The sequence below is a fragment of the Stegodyphus dumicola genome, chromosome 3, assembly GCF_044657685.1.
Source record: "Stegodyphus dumicola isolate Sdum_Otavi_A_Nest chromosome 3, ASM4465768v1".
NCBI lineage: Eukaryota > Metazoa > Arthropoda > Arachnida > Araneae > Eresidae > Stegodyphus > Stegodyphus dumicola.
The window spans coordinates 189,132,861-189,153,685 of NC_140770.1; the positions used below are offsets into that span (position 1 = coordinate 189,132,861).

At 31.8% G+C, this 20,825-nt stretch overlaps 1 protein-coding gene across 3 annotated transcripts in view; it reads right to left on the reverse strand.

Annotated features, from left to right (window-relative positions):
* The window catches only part of LOC118185412 (nephrin-like), a 1,505,573-nt gene that overhangs the window by 114,316 nt on the left and 1,370,432 nt on the right, over positions 1 to 20,825 (reverse strand). For 2 of the 3 annotated variants that reach the window (XM_085813712.1, XM_085813714.1), the window contains one exon: positions 16,359 to 16,494. In XM_085813712.1, the coding sequence (XP_085669838.1) occupies positions 16,359 to 16,494 (136 nt within the window). Of the gene's footprint in view, positions 1 to 9,801; positions 10,820 to 16,358; positions 16,495 to 20,825 lie in introns of those variants that run through there. The other variant, XM_085813713.1, reaches the window with a different exon arrangement.

Below are 20,825 nucleotides of genomic sequence, written 5' to 3' on the forward strand. Positions count from 1 at the left end.
TTAAGGTCAACTAACAATGAAAATTCTTTCTCGAACATTCTAAAGCGCGCGAAATCATGACTTGGCGAAAATTACCTCCCTTTCCCTGCTTCTTTCACAATGAATAAAAGTTTGTAATACTAATTAATAATTTAGAAGTAGATTTTTGTTGCATTAGAAAATTTTCCAAAATATACAGGTATTTAACAGTGCACATAAGAAAATGTTGGAAGTTTATCTTAATTTAAAAATTGTGTTAACCCACCTCTAAAGCGTTAGTCAAATCTACTAAACCTATAAATACCTGTATAATACATATGAATTGAAATCAAATGTGCGTAGTTTTCATTTGAAAAATAGGACCTTTCATGCAAAGCAGTGATACATAATGAGTACTAAAAATAAATATTCAATCCCTTCTTTCATTTTATGCAGAGACATTTTAAAACCATGTTTCTAGAGTTTGGTGAAAAAGAAACGGAAAACGGTTTACTTTAGTATTTATTCTTTTGCTTCTTACAGGAAAATATAACTAGTTTTCAAATATAGAATATGCACTGTATCTCATTGTATACAGTACATATTCTATATTTACACATATTCCTTTTCTGGTATACATTTGCACATTATCTTTTTCAATTTGCAGTTTATTTTTTTCTTGTTATTCAGCTCAGGCTGTTGCTTCTGAGAATGCGAAATGTCAGATTTTTTAATATTGTTTCTTAAACAATTAATATTCATTCAGGTACATTCATCTGATAGCTTCAGAGTCATAGAGTGTTTTGCACCTGATCATCAAGTGATCACTAAGTCATCAAGTGAAATCACAAAGTTTTAATAACCATAACTGGTGGTTATAAATAAAGAAAATAATTACATTTAAAGAATTCAAATACTTATCGAAAATAAATTTGTAGCTAATTCAGAAGTCAAACAACAAAAATCAGCGTTATATTTACAAAATTTTCACAGGACTAGTTTCGATGGTTTTACCGAACCACCATCTTCAGCTGCAAAACCGCAAATGAACAAGATAGGAAATAATGATTAGATAAGGTACGAAAGCCTGGATAAGAATAAGCAAGTGGTGCCATCTGTTGGTGAAACCAGAACTAAAACATAATTTCTTTAAAGGCCGAAGGCAAATTTGGATTGGAATTAGGATCGTTAACTAGAACAGAAAGATTTTTATGAATGTGAAATGCCTCTAGAAAATCCAGTTCTCCAATGGAAGATGTTTTTTGAATACTTTTGGCAGAAGAAAAATTGAAAGTGTGGTTTTCGGACCAACAACGTTGAGCAACAGAAGACTTCTGTGTTTCCTTTTTTCTAGCATATGCCTCATGTTGCTTGACGCGAAATTTTAAGGCTCTCTTAGTTTGGCCAATGTAAATTAAACCACACTAGCAAGGAATCCTATAAATACCCCAGGAATTCATATCCGGAATGGGGTCCTTGAGTATGGAACTCGGAATTTTATTGATGGGAGAATAAACAACCCGAAAGTTAAATTTCTGCAAAATATGTGCAACTTTATAGCTAACTGATGGAAAGAAGGGAATAACAACAGAAATTTTATAATCTCCTAAAACAAGAGTGTGCCTTTTATTGTGTTGAGATGAGAATTTTTTAACTGCTTGATTAATAATGTTGGGTGGAAAGCCCCTGTCAATAGCTATTGCTTTTAAATAATTTAGTTCTTCCTCAAGGGCTAGTTTAGAGGAGCAAACTTGAAGAGCACGGAAAACGTAGGAATAAAATGAAGCTAACTTTTGTTTAGTCGGATGACATGATTTAAAGTGTGGTGGAAGGCAAACCGATGAAGGTTTACGGTAAACCGTAGTACTGAAGTTGGATGTGTTACGTGTGACCAGAATGTCGAGAAACGGAAGAGAATTGCAAGTCTCAAGTTCAAAAGTGAACTGAATAGCAGGATCAATAGAATTCATTGTTGAAAGAACTTTATTTAAATCATCTTTATTACCTTCAAACAGAGTAAAAGTATCATCTACGTAGCGGAACCATGCCGGGAAGTTTAAAGTTTCAAACAATTTTGATTCATAATAATGCATGTAGATATCAGCCAGGATGGGACTGAGGGGGCTTCCCATGGCTAATCCCTCAGTTTGCTTGTAATATTTATTTTGGAAAACAAAATGTGTTTGTTTTAAACAGAGTCGAGTGAGAGAAATTAGCTCATCAATTCCGATGCAAGAGAAATGAAATTCGCGAAGTGTGGTTTCTAGACATCTTAATGCACCCTCCACTGGGACATTGGTGAATAATGATTTTACATCAAAAGAAACCATGAGTAAATTACTAGGAGAAACGTTTTTAACTTTTTTTACAAACTCTATTGAATTTTTTATGGTGTAAATGTTATTGTCTAATAGAGTTGAAAATCTAGAAACTAAATATTTAGCTAATGGATACGAGGCAGTACCTAAATTTTATACAATAGGGCGGAAAGGAATACCACTTTTATGAATTTTGGGAAGAGCATATAATCTGGCACAATTCGCAACAGATGGGATAAGTGAATGTTTTAAGTTGCCTGAAATGATTTGCGAAGATTTGATCGCAGTTTTTATTTTTGACAAGTCCGAAGGTGAAGGATCTTTAGGGATCGGATTATATGGTCCTTCGTTTAAGAGTTTAGTGACACCATCGATGTAAGTGTTCCTATCCATGACGACTATCTGGCCACCTTTGTCGGCCTTTGAAATAATAATATCCAGGTTAGAATGAATTTCACGCAATGTAGCTCTTTGTCTCGCAGTTAGATTTGGTTTCAAAGGTTTATTATTGAATTTCACATTATGAGCGATAAGATGCCTAATCATTTCTTTCTGTGAATCTGAAACTTTACTGAACTTGAAAGCTCTTTCGATAGGAGCCAAAATCTTTGGAATGGAGGGTTTACAGGTTTGTGAGAAGTTAAAATTATATTTTAGAATTCTCTCTTGTTCTTCTGAAAGACTACCATTAGAAATATTAACTATTGGCTTGATGTTTACAATGGGAAGATTTTTTGAACTACTTGAACTGGAAGACTGTAAAAGAAGTTTTTCGAATTTAACTGCAAGGGTGTTTTTATGACGGTTAACTGCATTCTCCGTTCTAGACCAAGACTTTTGTTCAAGGGCAGTGAATTTTGGATATGATTTAGCGAGTTCCAGATGAAGCTTGTAGAGTTCACGTTCAATTTTGGACAATTTTTGTTGTTTGACTTCTGAATTAGTATTTATTCGGCGTGTTATTGTGTCTTAATTAAATTTGTAGCTCTCAGGTGACTCGCCCTAGGTACTGATAAACAATAACCAGAATGTATGAAACATTAAATTAAACACCTGCCTTTCATTTGCATCTAATTAGCTGAAAAAGGAGTTCCCTTAATCCTCCTAGGCTGCTATCACACATCTAATTGTTTCGAATGAGTAATTGCTTCAAACAGTTGCTCTACCACTAAAGGAAAGACGTATGATTTTTTTTCTCCCTTTCACAAAATATTTTAAGTTGTTTGATTCCAACAACCAATCAGCTATCAGCATCAAATTTCTCATAAACAACCATCATTTATGATGGAAAAATACGTTCCTCTTTACATGGTAATCCCAATGTAATTCATACAGATTGGCTGCTTTATATCATAGAGAAAACAAAAATTTTTTCTACACAGTTGTTCTTCCGAAATGTTTTGAATGTGCGATACGACCATAAGTCTACAAATTGATTCAAAGCTGCTTCAGACTAATACTACTTTCTGTCTACACGCACTTAGACAGAAATCAGTAACGATGAGGGTGTTCCTCTACTCTGGCATAAGTTACAAAATCTCTTTGATCCGTCCATTACACAATAGATGAGAAAAACAACATATATGGAATATTTACGCCACTTGCTAAAAAATTCATTAATATAAATACTCACTCATATTTAATGTGCATATCTCTACCCATTCGCACTTAACCATGGAATCCATATAATATAATCCATACTTGAACATTACATATAGTGCTGCACATCAGCATATAGCATTGCATTTTGACTGGTTACTTGTATTCAGCGGCAGATCTGCCAGTTCGTGAAAAGGTGTCAGCACGTCGGTGATTTTGAAACTTAGCCATCGTTCGCTAAGACACAAAAGTATACAGCCCCCTCGTAGTTTAGATTATATCGCGAAGGAAACAACCTTCATGAAGGTACCGGAATGTCCATGGGAAGGTCGGATATTGACGAATAGTCATCAATAAAGTTTTATTGCACCTGATAGCATGAGAGTCATTAGTTTGTTTTAATAACCATAACTAATGGTTATTAAAACAAACTATTGTGTAATTGACTCTATTGTGTAAACATCTATTGTGTAATTGATTCTAATGCTATCATACTAAGTTTTAATAACCATAACTGGTGGTTATAAATAAAGAAAGAATTAAATTTAAAGAAGTCAAATACTTATCGAAAATAAATTTGTGACTCTCAGGTTTATAGATCTCAGTTTCTCGTTTCGTATTAACACCCAAAAGCTAATAATCGGCACTTTTATTCTATTCCATTTGTCAAAATGTGTATATAGTGCATTGGATGTATTAGCATTATAACTGCGAATACATATAAATTAACGCAGGGTTCACAAACTTAATAATCGTAAAAAATGATAATAATCATCCCAGTTATAAATGCAGAAGTTCCCAGATTATAGATAATCTTTTCGGTGATAATATAATAATTATAATAATATTGTAATCAGGTATTAAAATAAAACGATCTAGAACAATGTCAGCCAATAAAATAATAAGCTGAATTTAAAGATTATTTTCAGATATTAATTACCAGACTGTCAAGTCTAAAGCAAATGAGTGCAAGCGTAGTTTGAATCGTTTTTGTCGAATTATTTTATATTTTTCGATCTTTTTTTTATAATTAGTCCAAAGGGGCTTTGTCCCTGAAGGACTATTGTTTTCGTTTTGCGATTTTGCGTCGGACTCATAAACGTCGGTTCACTTTTCAAACTGTTGCCACAAAATGTTAGAGTCCTGCATTATATTTGAAGAAATTAAATAATGAAAAATCTGCATAAATGATTGTCTATTTCTCGCATTGTGATAAAACAATGGTACATAGAGCCATCGAATTTTGAATGACGAAATCCTACTGCGAATATGGGCATCTGAAATCCCAAATTTGGAATTTGTTTTATTATAGATTTTATATTTTGTAAAACTTTAACGAATTTTTGATTTACAAACTCAATGCTTTAAAAGCGAGAAATGGCAACATTATATAGAAAAAAAAAAAATACTTTTATCTCCAGCTCGCGAGACTGTGTATATCGGAAATTCTAAAGATATGCTTAATTTAACATTATTTTGCGATATTGCTCTTGAACTGAATTTTATAGTTTAAGTGCAAAGAACATGATATTTAATAAATAAAGGTAACACTCAAAACGTTAAAAAAACGCCCCTTTGGACGTAATTTAAAATCTGAAACATTTCAGATTTTTTTTTGTTTGTTTTTTTATTTAATAAAATAGTATTTATTAGAATCTAACACTAGATGAAATTTCCAGCTTACATTTTCCTTATACCAACGTTCATTATAATGGCCATTTCAGAAAATAAAAGTTTAAATATATAAAATCACCCATTTTTATTCGTCGACTAATGTAACCATATCTATATATTATCTAACAGAAGTTTTATTGGATTTTGCATAAGCATTTAAATTTGCCAATAAAATGAAATTTATTCATCGATAGCAATTTTCAAAACAAAGATATTTCATTGATTTAAAGTACTACGCCAAGTACTTATAACAGCATGTGTTTATCCTGAAAATTATTCTTTCGGTTAGCCATTTAAAAAAGAGAGATATTTTGCAAAGCTACGCGTGACAATCAAGTATAATGATCATAATTATGTTTGAAAAATTAGTCCTGTGAAAATGTACGCTTACAGATAATAAATATTAGTTGAACCGAGTTAATTTGAAAATCGATACGTTTGAAAGAAAAAAAAATCGTTTTAAGCAACATCATTAATTTGGAATGTTAATAATGTTTTAAATAAACAACTATCAGCTTTCTTTAAATAAAGGTAAAACTTCTGTAATTATAAAATAATTTAATACGATACTGAAAGCATTTTAAAACTTTTTTCTTGAGAGGAAAGCCTTTTAATACTTGAGTATAGACAATAAAATAGCATTCAGAATATTGCAGAATATTTCAAAACCTGAGCTATAGACTGTAGTTGTTTACACATGACCAATTGTTATGTAGAAATAGTAGAATAAAATAATATCCGAGACATAAAATTATTAAATGTTTCGAAAGGCTAAAATTAGAAATTACGCATTCCTAAATAAAACTTGAATTTCAAACATCTTTAATAATAAGTTATGCGCTTTTACTTTTAATCTTATATGAGTGCGAAACATCACATTAATACACAGAATCTGATGTATACACCACATGACTTTCTTGCACGGAATAATAAATTATACACATTTTTTGTTGCATTTCATTTAACCTACTGGATTGAATTAAATCTACTTCGTCGATAGCGCATAAACCACAATAGAATGAATGCATTCTTTAAAATTCACTGTGTTTTTTTTACCATAGCGACATTCTGGCGATAGGTTGGTTCACTTAACAGCGTTATATTTCGTGCACAAAATTTATATAATTCGAAGAATTATCTAATCGTAGCTACATGTTCTATTCAAATACTATAATAAATTTAAAACGATGTATAAAAGAAATGAAGCAAACAAAAAAAAAAACGCAGAAACTGTTTTTCACAGACGATTCAGTACTTCTCATTCAATTAATTCAGGTCTCACTTCCATATAAGGCAAAATTACATATAATCTCAAAATATCTATATTAAAATTTACGAAGTTAATCTGAAACGCTTATTTCCTCGAATAAATTCCAGAATGGATTAAGCATGATTTAATTTGCAATAATAAAAAAGGCGTTATATTTTATTATTGCAAGGCTTAGTTTCTCTAGATTGGCAACAAATCCGCTATTTTGCCAAATTTGAAATGTAAACAAACATGCCCGCCATCGCAAAATTCATTAGGCTTAGCTTCATTTAAACAACTTTTAAATTGTGGATATTTATATCCACATATATTGCATGAAGATTTACTAAAAGCATAAAAACCTTAACCAGAAGATAAGAACAACACAATTCAATCATTTTTAAAGCAAAAAATGCACAACTTACAAACATATAAGAATAAAGAGACTGAGCTCACTGAGCCGAGGAACAGAGTGGATATATATATATATATATATATATATATATAATTATATATTTTTGATGCGGCCGATTGCCACCAAAATACGTGGTGCACATCTACACATTATAGTATTCCCACATACAAAATTTCAACGTCCTGAGGCTACTCGTTTCTGATTTATGCGAGACACGTACGTATGTATGTAGGTAAGCATAGACGCCACGAAAAATTCTCTTCGGAACTCATTTTAAACCAGTTTTATACCATTTATATTTATTATTATATAAATATTATTATATTTTAAACCAGTTTTTTTTTTTTTTTTTTTTTTTTTGAGGGGGAGAGTTTTTTATTCTATCCTTACTTGCGGATTTTACGCAAAAACATCATTAACGTGCATTGGATAGCGGTCAGAATTGGTATTTTCTTTGAAATACGATACCCGAAATATTTCGCGATTACAATACTTCCTTTTTACTTCGTACAAGGAAGTAAAAAGCTGAAACATGCATGAAAGAGATTTAATAAAGCGTTTCCTTGAAAACATATAATATCTGCTTTTTAGAGGTACATTTGTAAATAAGGAAATGTTAAAAATCCAGGAAACAGAAGGTAGTTGTGTATTAGCGAAATAACTAAATGAATTTGTACTTTAATTGCGACCCAGAAACCTGATGTATATGCAGTTTAAGGTATCGAGATATATTCTAAAGCACAATCTTTACTAACAATGGCCTTCAATAATTTCAACAATCTTTTACATTTAACAAGAAAATAATGCTTTAAATGTTATTGCTTACTCTCATACGCTAATTCATCTCTCAGAAATAATGCTGATGTATAGGTTTTTGTAAGAATCTTTTAAAAGGAGATTTTGCGCTTAATCACAATAAATGCGTTGTTTCACTTTTTGTTCGAGTTCACATTTCCGCAAAATGTAAGGAATTTATTTTTCAGGTTGTGGATTAACAAACTAAGCTGTTGGAAAACAATAGATTAGGTTCTTAAGAATATTCGTTTCTGACGTTTAAATGCGATTGATTGAAACAGTACAAGTGCATTTAATTCTAATAAATTTTCTAGCTAATAAAAAATATTGAGATTTTTTTTTTTATCATGTTATATATTTTTAGTCCAAAGGGGCTTTGTCCCTGAAGCTTGCCACTATTGTTTCCGTTTTGCGATTTTGCGTTGAATCACTATAAATGTCCGTTTCAGTTTTCAAACTGTTGCCACCAAATATTAGAGTCTTGAATTATATTTGAAGACATTAAATACTGAAAAATCTGCATAAATGTATGTATATATTTCTCGCATTGCGATAAAACAACGGTACATAGAGCCATCAAATTTTTTAATGACGTAATCCTCCTATAAATATGGGCATCTAAAAGACTAAATTTGAAATGTGGAATTCGTTTTATTATCAATTTCATATTTTGTAAAACTTTACCGAAATTTTGAGTAACAAACTCAACGATTTAAAAGCGAGCAATGGCAACACTCTACGGCGGGGGGGGGGGAAGCCTTTTTATCTCCAGCGGGCGCGGAACTGTGTATCGGAAATTCTAAAGATATGTTCATTTTAAAATTATTTTGCTACATTGCTACTGAACTGAATTTTATGGTTTAAGTGCAAAAAACATATTTAATAAATAAAGGTAACACACAAAACGTTAAATAACGCCTCTTTGGACGTAATTTAAAATCTGAAACCTTTCATATTTTTTTATGATTTATTTCAAAGTTTGTAAAACTATAACGGATTTTCGAGTAACAGATTCCATTGTTTAAAAGCGAGCAGTGGCGACACTGTATGGAGTGAAACATATTATCTTCAGAGAGCGAGACTGTCCATTGGAAATTCTAAAGATATACTGTTTTTAAATATTTTGTAGTTTTGCTGTTGAAACGAATTTTATGTAGCGTAAACGCTAAGAGTGTAATATTTAATAAAGAAGACACACAGGCGGTTAATAATACAATGGCCAAAAAAGTTTTATCAAGCCATCTTAGTAAGAAAACTGAACATTAATATGATAAACTAAGAAAAGACTGGAAAAAAAAAAAAAAAAAAAAAAAAAAAAAGACAAATGCACGCCAAAACTTAACACTGCATTGAAAATTCTAAATGTATACTGATGTGCTGCTTTTAAAATTTTTGTAATTACTCTGTTGAATTGTATATGGCGTAAATGTGAAGAAAATGAGGTTTAATAATAACGAAGATAAAAAAAAATGGTTTAGTAGTAGTAGTAAGTGTGACAGCAGACTGGTAGATTGCGAGCTCAGCGAGAGCGTGCAAAACATTAACAAAACCTTTTGGGTGACCGTTAAAATCTGACAATGTTCAGATTTTCCAAACATTTTTGCATTATTTTTATTCAATACTAGCGGAAGTACCCGATGCCAGTTATGATAGATTGGAAGTAATGTATCTAACATCAGAGTGAACGCTACCACTGTAATCCTTCTCTAATTATTGATCTTTGATGTAACAAAATCGGGTGAGGGTGTTTTTTTCTATTATGTGTTATTTTTATTAGAAGAAGACAATTCACTTAAATGCATTTTTATTGCAAAGCTGTGCGATATACAATATTTCGAGTTTTAACAGGAGGAGCGAAAATGTACAAATTCTTTTCAGTTCCTACCCTTGAACATGCTACGCACAGCTGACAACGTGAAGAGCAAGGAGTTCCCAGATAAATACCAGCAACTTTAAGCATTTGACCTTGAGCTTTATTGAAAGACATTGCAAAAGACGCACTAGAAACTGCAGACGCTTGAATTCTAACGGCAGATCATTAGGAATCATGACAATTCGGGGTATAAATACATATTCTCCTTTCTTTACGCAGCCTGTTAAGATAGTTGCTTTAATTGCATAAGGCATTAGACTTTTCACACAATGTCGTGTACGATTACAAAGTCTTGGTGCACCTAAATTTCTTAGAAGTGTTATATTTGTTACCCGGCATGCGTTGCATCTGTTACCGGCATGCTTAAAGGAAAGAAAGTATTTGCGTTTTAATTCTGTTTATTGAAATGCTTTTATCCAAAAGCATCGCAATCATCTGGTGCGAGCATTTTTTTTCTATCTGCATAGCAGCATTCCTGGTGCGTCATTCTTAAATTTGAGGGCTCTGCAATACATTATAATTTATTCATTTTTTCAACGATCACACTTGGATGAAGACCGTATAATTAGCACCGTAATGGAGTTCACACAGATTTAATTCAGCGTGGAGTGTTCGTCTTGATCAAGCAGTTCGTACTGGAAGATTTTCCAATCTTGTTTTCCGTTGCTCGTTTGTTTCATACGAAGGGTTGAGCAGTACATACTTGGAGCGTTTTCCAGTCTTGCTTCCCGATGCCAGTTTGTTTATGAAGCTAATGATGCCTTTTTTTGTTTATACTGATTAAGATGAAAATCGAGCAACCGGTTTTCGCTTTTAGTGGCAATATTGATATCACAGCAAAAGTAAGGCTTTGTGACGACTATTACAAATTCACTTTCAAAAGCAAAGAAAATCCGTGTGTTGCAATAACACGCATGTTGATGCGCTGGTGTTACAACCTGAAAAATAAAATATTTTACACTTTGCTTAATGATACTAGCATTTCGAAATATTTAAATTTGGGCATGGCAACACATTAATAGCTGAGTTTGTTATTAAATTCGAGACAAATTTATTTAATTGCGTTTTCTCGAGTGGCAACAGAAATTTTTTATATCGATAAATATTCTGATTGAATTTGAAACCTATCGTATATATATCGTACGCTTTTGCAGAGTGGCAATGAAAAGCTTTCAGATCGCAGAGTTTTTAATCAGAAGTTCGTTGAATTAGCTTAATATAGTATATGTATATTGAATTATTTTTTGAAAATGTGGACTCCGACCATTTCCAGGACCCGGAAAAGAATTGTAGAAAGTTCGGTGACAGTAGCTATAGTAGTGACTGAGTGTATCGCGAAGAAACACACATACAAACATACAAACGGACATTCTTCTTTACATATACAGATAACAGTTATTTTGAAAAAAAAAAATTACCGTCACAGCCTTAACTATCTAAAGTACATTGTTTCTTCCTTTCTTCAGAGGAAAAATATCGTTATCCTCTTCTTTACTTTTATAACCGGAAATGCTGAATTTATGTTGCCCATGTTTGTAATCTCTCCTTTTCCAACATTTATGTTTTATGGAAGTACAATACATAAATGATAACACTGAATCATTACACCGAGCTTATACTAACACTATCTCTCTCGTTAAAGCGCCTAATAATGTTAAAAAACATAGTTAACACTCTTTTGAGAAATATTTAGGTCTTTGCCAATGTAAATAAAACAAAGCAACATTCAGAAATTTTCATTTATAATTAGGTGATTTGTCAAAAATAATCCCCAGTCGCCATTTAAGGGGGCTCATACACCTTAAATCCCTTCTGAATTTTGAATGTGTGACTGTTCCAAGAATTGGGATATTTTATTTCTTTTAAAAGCAATTATTTCAAACTTTTTACAGCTCACTACATAATACAGCTGCTTTGGGAACGAGTAACCAGAAAGTTTATGTTGCCACAAATACTTTTATAATTTAATCCGCTTTGTGACAAAATGTTTCGTCATGTTTCCACCTTGCGCGCATGATATTTTAAAAATGGTTAATGGTACATACTTGAAATTGGATTGAATTCTTTATATGGGCACTATTTTCTAACTGAATCAAAAATCTGATGAATATTTTAATATTAAAAAAAATTATGCACGAAAACATTACAGATTTTTTTTAATAAAATACATTTTATAAACTCAACTCCAAATAAAATAAAAATTTAACACGAAATTCTTAGGATTTTTGGTTCACTGCAGTTTCCAAATGTTATGAGAAAAAGCTATATATTAAATATGGAATTAAAGTATGCAATACAATGCTTTAAACTGTAAGCGCAAGCTGGAAACATGACGAAAAATTTTGTCACAAAGCGGATTAAATTATAAAAATATTTGTGGCAACACAAACGTTCTGATTACTATTCCAAAAAAAAGCTATATTATGTAGTCAGCTGTAAAAAGTTGGAAGTAATTGCTTTTAAAATAAATAAATTATCTCAATTTTTGCAACAATCACCTATTCAAAGTTCTTATGGGTATTAAGGTGTATGAGTCCCTTAAAAGAGGAAGTATATAAGGTATTTTCTGCTTCCGTCCTGCATGTCTTTGTGGTGTAATGGTAGCACACGCGCACATATTCGAGAATTCCAATTTCGAGTCCCGGCGAGAACACCTGATATTTTTCGCGTCTCTTGCTTCAAAAAAAAACGTAGTGACTTTACAATGTAATTAAAAAATAAAGCGAATATATATATTACCAAGTGTTATATAAACGGTTTTTAATTCATGCATTTATTTCAGTAATATACAATTCAATTTAAAAGATTAATTAAAATATGATACATCGAATGGCAACACCTCTGAGGCTCTTCAGTTTTCTCAGGACGCGTGAATAATGAATGAAAATTTTTCAGGCCACATAGATGATAAATGCCTTTGTAATGTTATTTAACACTGACAAAGAAGTGTTGAGAATATAAATGTTTCTAATGTTAGAATAAAACTTCAAACGATATTTTACATTTGGATGTTTTGTATTAAGTTATGTCGCACTGTTCACAATTAAAAATAATTTAATTCATCTCATTGTCTGATGCATTTGCCTATGAATCCAATAACAAAGAATCGTTTCTAGGCATTGAAACTTTCCAGATACCAACACGAATGAAAAATGCAGCAGCCGCTCTAGTTCCAACTCAGAAAGGAATTTAATCAAAATCCAATAAATTCCAAATCGGCGAGAAATCACTATTTTCCCCCAATAAACTCATTTCGGGCTCATTTACGTCGCCCGTTAATGCCGCATCAGAAACAACTGAATGATTTACGTAATCAGCCGGGTCATTTACATGCCCATTAAAATCGAATGCCTCTGCTGTGCAGTTTCACACCCAACCCCAAAACGGATTTGCCGAAAAATGCGAATCAAACGCCTTTAATAAGAGGCCGAGAGTTGGATGATTACACGCAAAAATGCTATTTTTAGCTCTCTGGGATCTGAAACTTTAATGGACTGCCTCCGTTTTAAAAAGGAGTAGCCATTATGAGGTGGCAACGGGACCTTAATGTTAATCCCGATAAGTGAGCAAGCACTTTGCACCCCTACATGAAAGAACGTTTTAACTAGGAATGGAATTATTATAATTAAGGGAAGTACGAGTTTCATGAAAGTTGTGGATTTTGTTGCTTCATTTTCTCTAGTATGTATTACTTGTGAAGCGTGTATTGATTTCGTGCTGGCATTAAAGGCTTCATTATTTCCATTTTTTTTATTTTTCGAGGAAACAGGAAACGTTCAGGAAGGGTATTAGAAGCCGAATTTCTATTACGAAAGCATGATAATGAGGAGTGCGTAGAATTGCACACTTGGTGAAGGTGGCCGAATATTTAATTCTGAATGGAAAAGAATGTGAGAAGTTGATTGCGTTTAGCTTACGAGAAATTAGTTTTAAAAATGCGGGAAGAAAATATTAATTTGAAGCGTAAAATGACCACTAAAATAAGAATCTTAAATATAAAAAACCTTACTTTATCCACTATAAAACATAAAGTTTATTAACCGTAAATGTTTTCATAAAGCATGCATTATTAACTCCACCACGTAATAAACTGAAAACAAGCAAACTAAAACATGGATAAAAACTGCAATTTTGATATTATTTTATTATTCTCTCGTATTATGTTTTCCTAACTGTAGAGACTTTTGAGAATTAGAAAGTGAAAAATCATTTATGATTTTGCCAGGATTTGAGTCAATATATCATTCATTTACTAGTTGGACATGTCAGCTGCTTACATCACAAACTGTTTACATACTATTTAAATAGGAGGGTTGAAATAATTTTTAAGATCGCTTTTTACATTCTGCTTTACTTAATGGCAACCAGAAAGAATCTTGGAGGCTTGTCACAGTAGAGAATCCAAAGGGTTATGAGTTAACTATTACTTTATTTTTAGTTCAAATGACTTTTAGGATTTTAGGAGAAAGATGAAGAGGATGAACAGTGACATCGCTGGGATTCGACTCATGCATCTTCTAGTTGATAACTAGATATACTACTAACCGCCAGCACCACAAAAGCATGCATAGGGGAATATTATAATATCTTGTAAGTTTACAAACTTACTGCATATCTGCATATTCAGAAGATTTCAATAAAACTGTAGATCTTTCAATTTATTTTTCTGTTTGTTCTAACCGTCATCAAATTCTCTAACACTATCAGTTAATAATGATAAAGACTGCAGAAAATTATACTAACTGACAATAAACAAAATCGTATTAAAATATAATTAGAGGCATATTTCGTGTTTCTGTATCGAAGAAATAAATATAATTTATTTTGTGTAAAACTTCAGTTTTACTAACAGAAACAGTTAAAAAGGAAGCATCTTTTTTATTGATACTTCATTTATTTATAAATTTGTGACAGCAGTATGATCGAATATATTCATGACAATAAATAACATCGAGATTTAATGATATTTTCCGAATACAAAAGGTCGCTAATTAATTAATACTTAATCACAGTATTTGACTACTTTAAGGATAACTGGGTCTTTATATAAGGATAGATAAAGACACAGAAGTTCAGTAAGAATTTTGCCCTACTATACACTTTATATTTACAGAAATTTGTTTTTATTCCAAAAGCCAACATCAAAAGACCCACCTGGGGGCAATAAAGTCGCTGAGCACTGATATTTCGACCATGTTTTGAATCTCGGAAAAGTCGCTGGCTGCATGGCCCTTTTTGTGTTTTTCTTTATGTGTAAAGCATTAACGAACTAGTTTTCCTTAAAACTTCCTCCACAAGGCATCTATTCTTTTAGGCAGATAGCGCTCGTGTGCTTTGCTGTAGTTATATAAATCAAATCAAATCAAATGAAACCAACACCAAAAATCAAGAAAAATTGTCAGTGGAATGAAAAGAAATGCCTGATAACCTTCTCTTTAAATGCCTGTTAAAAAAAAAGGATTTTATTTTTAATTGAAATGATTAAATGTCTGAAAAGATTTCCGGAAACGGTATAATAATCTACAGACGAAAATTCCATATAAACAAGAATAAAATTAGCTTGGAGTACCATAAGCATCGTGCTTACCATCGTACAGTGATCTGTAATCCGTTTCATATGGATATATGAGCTTGCAACAAATCAATTTTGAACTGTTACGCTTGATTAGCTGTATTATAAAAATTATTCTTCATATAGTGTGAACTTGATTTCTTTCACATAGGTTGTCAATATGCAGTCCATAATTGAGAGACTAACGCATATTGTATCTTTAACATGCCTTTTTTCATTCACATTTTATTAATTTTACTGTAGAAAATTTGGATTCGTACAAATAACAAATAGCAAAGGCAAGAAAATTTTTCATATCGCTATTTGTGATTGCTGGATATTCATATTCTGAGTAAATCCAAAGAAAAAGTATTGAAGATGTTGAAAACTTTGTGTTTGTATAGTAGAATGACTTAAATAAAAGAATTAAGTTTTTATCAGTGGCAGTTTGCAAGAAACATAAATTTAAAAGATGGAACATCAGTCCAAAGCAGGACAAGACAGGAAAAAGGGACATCAGGATTTCAACCAATGATTTTACCGGTGTAGTTTCGTCATTATTTCGATGGAGATATGAGGAAGGGGCAGATGAAAGCGATTCCCATCTCCCTTCTTCACCACCAAACCTCTCGAGAGAACTTTTGGCACGCCAGATTTTAAGTGCCCAGATACTTGGCAGACCTTTTCATAGTTACAAATATCCAAACCATCTCCATATCCTTCCTATTTAAATTACACGTAACATAAATTTGAAACTTCCTGGAAACTAACCAATTCCTGGAATCGCCTTATTGTCTGCGAACTACCACAGTCTTTTGGCTTTAGCCAAAGAGAAAATTTCCCCTTACATTTATGTTATGATAATATGGGCAACTGATCTCATTTTGATATTAAAATCCATAAAATGAAGATAGTCTAACGCTTACCTCCTGCAAGAGATCGTATGGATGTTTTTTCGTGGTAAACACTTAGGCAAGATCCTGTTGATCCAGAAGGTGTAGAATTATACCTTGGACTTTCAGGACTGTCAGACTGAGGCGACGTGCATGGTTCACCAGATTCCTGAAAGATAATATAATTTTTAACTTTATTAAACATGAAAAAAAAAACTTTAAATTTTAAGTCTCAGTTTCTTAAGAGAAACGAAAAGTGATGGTTCTAAACATGACGATAAAACTGCAGTGTAAATATTGTCGTTATTAGGATAAGCTCATTTGATATTTGCAACTCATACTTTTGAAAATCAAATCGCGTACTTGGACGATTTCATTTCTTTTATCTGTCTTATCCACAGTCATTCATACTCTACCAACATACTAGGCAACATCTTTGTTTCGACTATCAGTTTTATCATTTATGATGATGTCAATAAGTAAAAGACATCAGGAGAGGTGATCACATGTCGCATTAATATTTATGTGCGGTTCAACGGAGAAAGAAGCTTGGCCATTTTCCAGTAGGATTTTTTTATACGTTTAATAAGTGATGTGGAAAGGAAAGAATTTCAAAACGAGATATGTCGTCGTAAAAATGTGAATGGTACATTTATTTTTTATCTGAAATCAATACACATTCTTCTTTCAGTCACCACTGATATGTAGAATTCAATCTGACTTAAAGAACCAAACTTTCTTTTTTCGTGAAGCGAAACCCAGCTCTAATTAGGCTTAAGGTATAAATTACCCGAATAACCTGGAAATCTGGCTAATTGTGTTGCCATTTTTACTGCAAGCAAAATATGCATTTATGAGAATGCAGGCTGAATAATTAGTTTTAGTCATTTAAAATGAGTTTTTTTTAACAAAGATCCGTCAGTAAAAAGAATAAAATATTTTATTTCAGTTAATGAAAGACAAAATTTTACTAAGTTTGTTTCCTTCTTAAAAAGCTAAGATAAAAACTAATTTTATAATTGAAAGTGAAAGAAAATAAGTTGTGATATCTTTAACTGTGAAAAGAAAATCGGAGAAACATCCAGCAATACAGATGGAACGCATTTTAGATCAGAAACCTTTATTCCTTTTTACATGGTGCCAGAAATATTTTGGGATGCCCTTACAAAACAGTTATTTCTGTTTACCAAACAGTTCATGTTTTAGTCATCATTTTGCATTTTTTATGAATTTCCAATTGACACACTTTATACATATGAGAAAATGTATTTTGCAAATTAGAGCTAAAAACTAATCAATGTGTTCTTCATATGCATATTTTACGTACATTTTTTTGTTTTTACAAATTAGAAATAGAGACAAAACATAGACATTAAAGGCAGTATTTTATCTTAGGCAGTATACCAGTATTTTATCTTAGGCTGCTTTAATTAACTGGACTCATGTTTTATAAGATAGGTTTAATATATAAATGTTCAGATAAATTTTAATTTTTTTTCAGCACATAGTGTGTATGTGTTTAATTTTTTATGGGTGTAAGTATCCTAAAATAATAATAATAAAATTTAAAAAAAATCTGAACTTTCGGATTTTACATTACGACCAGAAGGGCGTTTTTTTAACGTTATGTGCGTTACCTTTATTTATTAAATATCATGTTCTTCGCACATAAAGCATAAAATTCAATTCAACAGCAATATCGTAAAGTAATTTAAAAATGAGCATATCTTTAGAATTTTCGAAACACAGTTTCGTTTACTTTTATCCATACAATGTTGCCATCGCTCGCTTCGAAATCATTTAGTTTGTTAATAAAAAATTCGGTTAAGTATTACAAAATACGAAATCAATAATAAAACAAATTCCAAATTAGGGCTTCCAGATGCCCATATTCGGTGGAAGATTACGTATTCAAAATTTGATCGCTGTACCGTTGTTTTATCACAATGCGAGAAACATATACTTTTATGCAGATCCTTCCATTATTTAATTCCTTTAAATGTAACACAGGGCGATAATATTTTGTGGCAACAATTTGAAAAGTGATTTGCCGTTTATAGTTAATCGACGCAAAATGCCAAATCGAAATTAATAGCCCTTCTGGGCTAATAAGATTTCAGAGATTTTTTCCTCGACAGCAAATTTCAAGTATAAATAAAATAGAAAGGATAACTGTTTAACTTATTAAATAAATTCCATCTTCAGTGCATGATGGGCTGTTTAGAATTGATTTTAATTGAGAAATCACATTTTTTTTTTTGTATTTTTATAAGCACACTGCCAAGAAAGAAAAGCAAAAAGGAAGTAAATACCAATAGTTTTACATACAAAAAGCCATAAATTTCTTCCATGAACTATAAGTGAATAATGAACATAACTTGGCAATATGATTACTGTGTTTTTGAAACGAGGACTTGTTGTACCTAAGCTAGATCTAAGGAATAAACAAACTTGTACCAAAGAAATATAACTACTTTTCTCTATAAACGTTTGTTAGCTGCGTTAAGTTTTGCCAAGTGGAGTGATCTGATATATATTGATATGTAATGGAAATTCAGTGAGTTAATTGAGATAAATATTTCTGACCTGCTTATCGACGGCAATAAATATGGATATATTATTAGTCAATAATCATATCCCTTAAATTCATCTAATTAAATCATTTTAAAATATGTATGATACTTTTTACCCTCTGAATTATTTAATTCAACAAAAAATTAAATATGCATTTGCAATTCGACAACATTCCTATTTTTAACAAGTTGCACCAGAACATCAAGTGATCTGGGTGACTGATAAGGGTGAATCTGAAAAAGTGGACAAAACTTTACGGGGTGATATAAAGCAGCTATAAAAGCAATATTTGTCATAGAAAGTTTAGGGTGGAACGCAAACGGCGAACCACTAGGTGGCACTGTAAATGGTATAAAAAATCTGATGTGTACACCACATGACTTCCTTGTATGGAATAGTAAATTATACGCATTTTTTCTTGCATTTCATTTAAACGTATTGGGTTGAATTAAATCGACTTATACGATAGCGCATAAACCACAACAGAATAAAAGCACTCTTTAAAATTCACAATGTTTGTTTAACATAGTGACACTCTGGCGCTAGGTTCAATTGACAGCGTTACATTTCATTCATTTTGTAAGTCAGAATGCACAAAACTTATCATCTGAAAAATTATATAATCGTTGCCACATGTTCTATTCAAATACTATAATAAATCTAAAACGATGTATAAAAGAAATTAAATAAACAACAACAACAAAAAAAAAAAAAAAAAAAAAAAAAAAAAAAAAAAAAAACAGTTTTTCGCAGACGATTTAATATTTCTCATTCAATTAATTCAGTGTTCTCCCTTCTCGACAAGGCAAAAATACATAAAAACACAAAATATCTATATTAAAAACTACGAAATAAACCTTACAGACTTATTTCCTCGAATAAATTTCAGAATGAATTAAGCATGATTTAATTCGCAATTATAAATGAAGGCGTTATCTTTCTTGTTGCGAAGCTTAGTTTCTCTAGATTGGCAACAAATCCTCTATTCTGCTAAGTTTCAAATGTAAACAAACATAGCCGCCATGGTGAAAATACTCAGGCTCAGCCGCACTGCAGATTTACTAACGGCATAAAAACCTTAATCGGATGATATGAACAACATAATTCAATCATTTTCAAAGCAAAAAAAATTAACAATTTACAAACATATAAGAATAAAGAAACTGAGATCACTGAGCCGAATAACATAGATATATATATATATATATATATATATACACACACATATATATTTATATACCTTTGGTGCGGCCGATTGCAACCAAAATACGAGGTGCACATCTACATGTTATAGCAGTCTTACATACAAAATGTCAACGTTCATAGGCTACTCGTTTTTGAGTTATGCGAAATACGTACGTACGCACAGACGCCAGGGAAATTTCTCTTTAGAATTCGTTTTAAGTAAATTTTTTAATTTTTTTCGTGGAAAAGAGTTTTTTACTCTGCTCTTATGTGCAGATGTCACGCAAAAACATTTTGAAATTGCATTCGATAGCCGTCAAAATGGATATTTTCGTTGAGATATGATACCCGAAATTTTTCGCGATTACAATACTTCCTTTTTACATCGTACAAGGAAGTAAAAAGAGTCGTCCCTCGCACCCATTGGCATTTCCCAACGTGAATTGGCGAGAGAATGGCTGGTTATACGAACTACGAAATTTCCATGGCGATGGATTGGTCGAGGTGGTCTCAAAGCCTGACTATCAAGATCCCTGGATCTCTCGTGTTTGGACTTTTACCTGTTGTGCCGTATACCAAAAATTAGTGAATAAGATATAGGTATTTTTAATTATTTTTCTGCATTGCTGCCGAACTAACTCTGAATGAGGAGGATATTTAGATTTTAATTTGGCGTGCTTAAATAATCTAAACTGGATAAATGATAATGCTAAATAAAGATAATGTTAAATAGACACATAG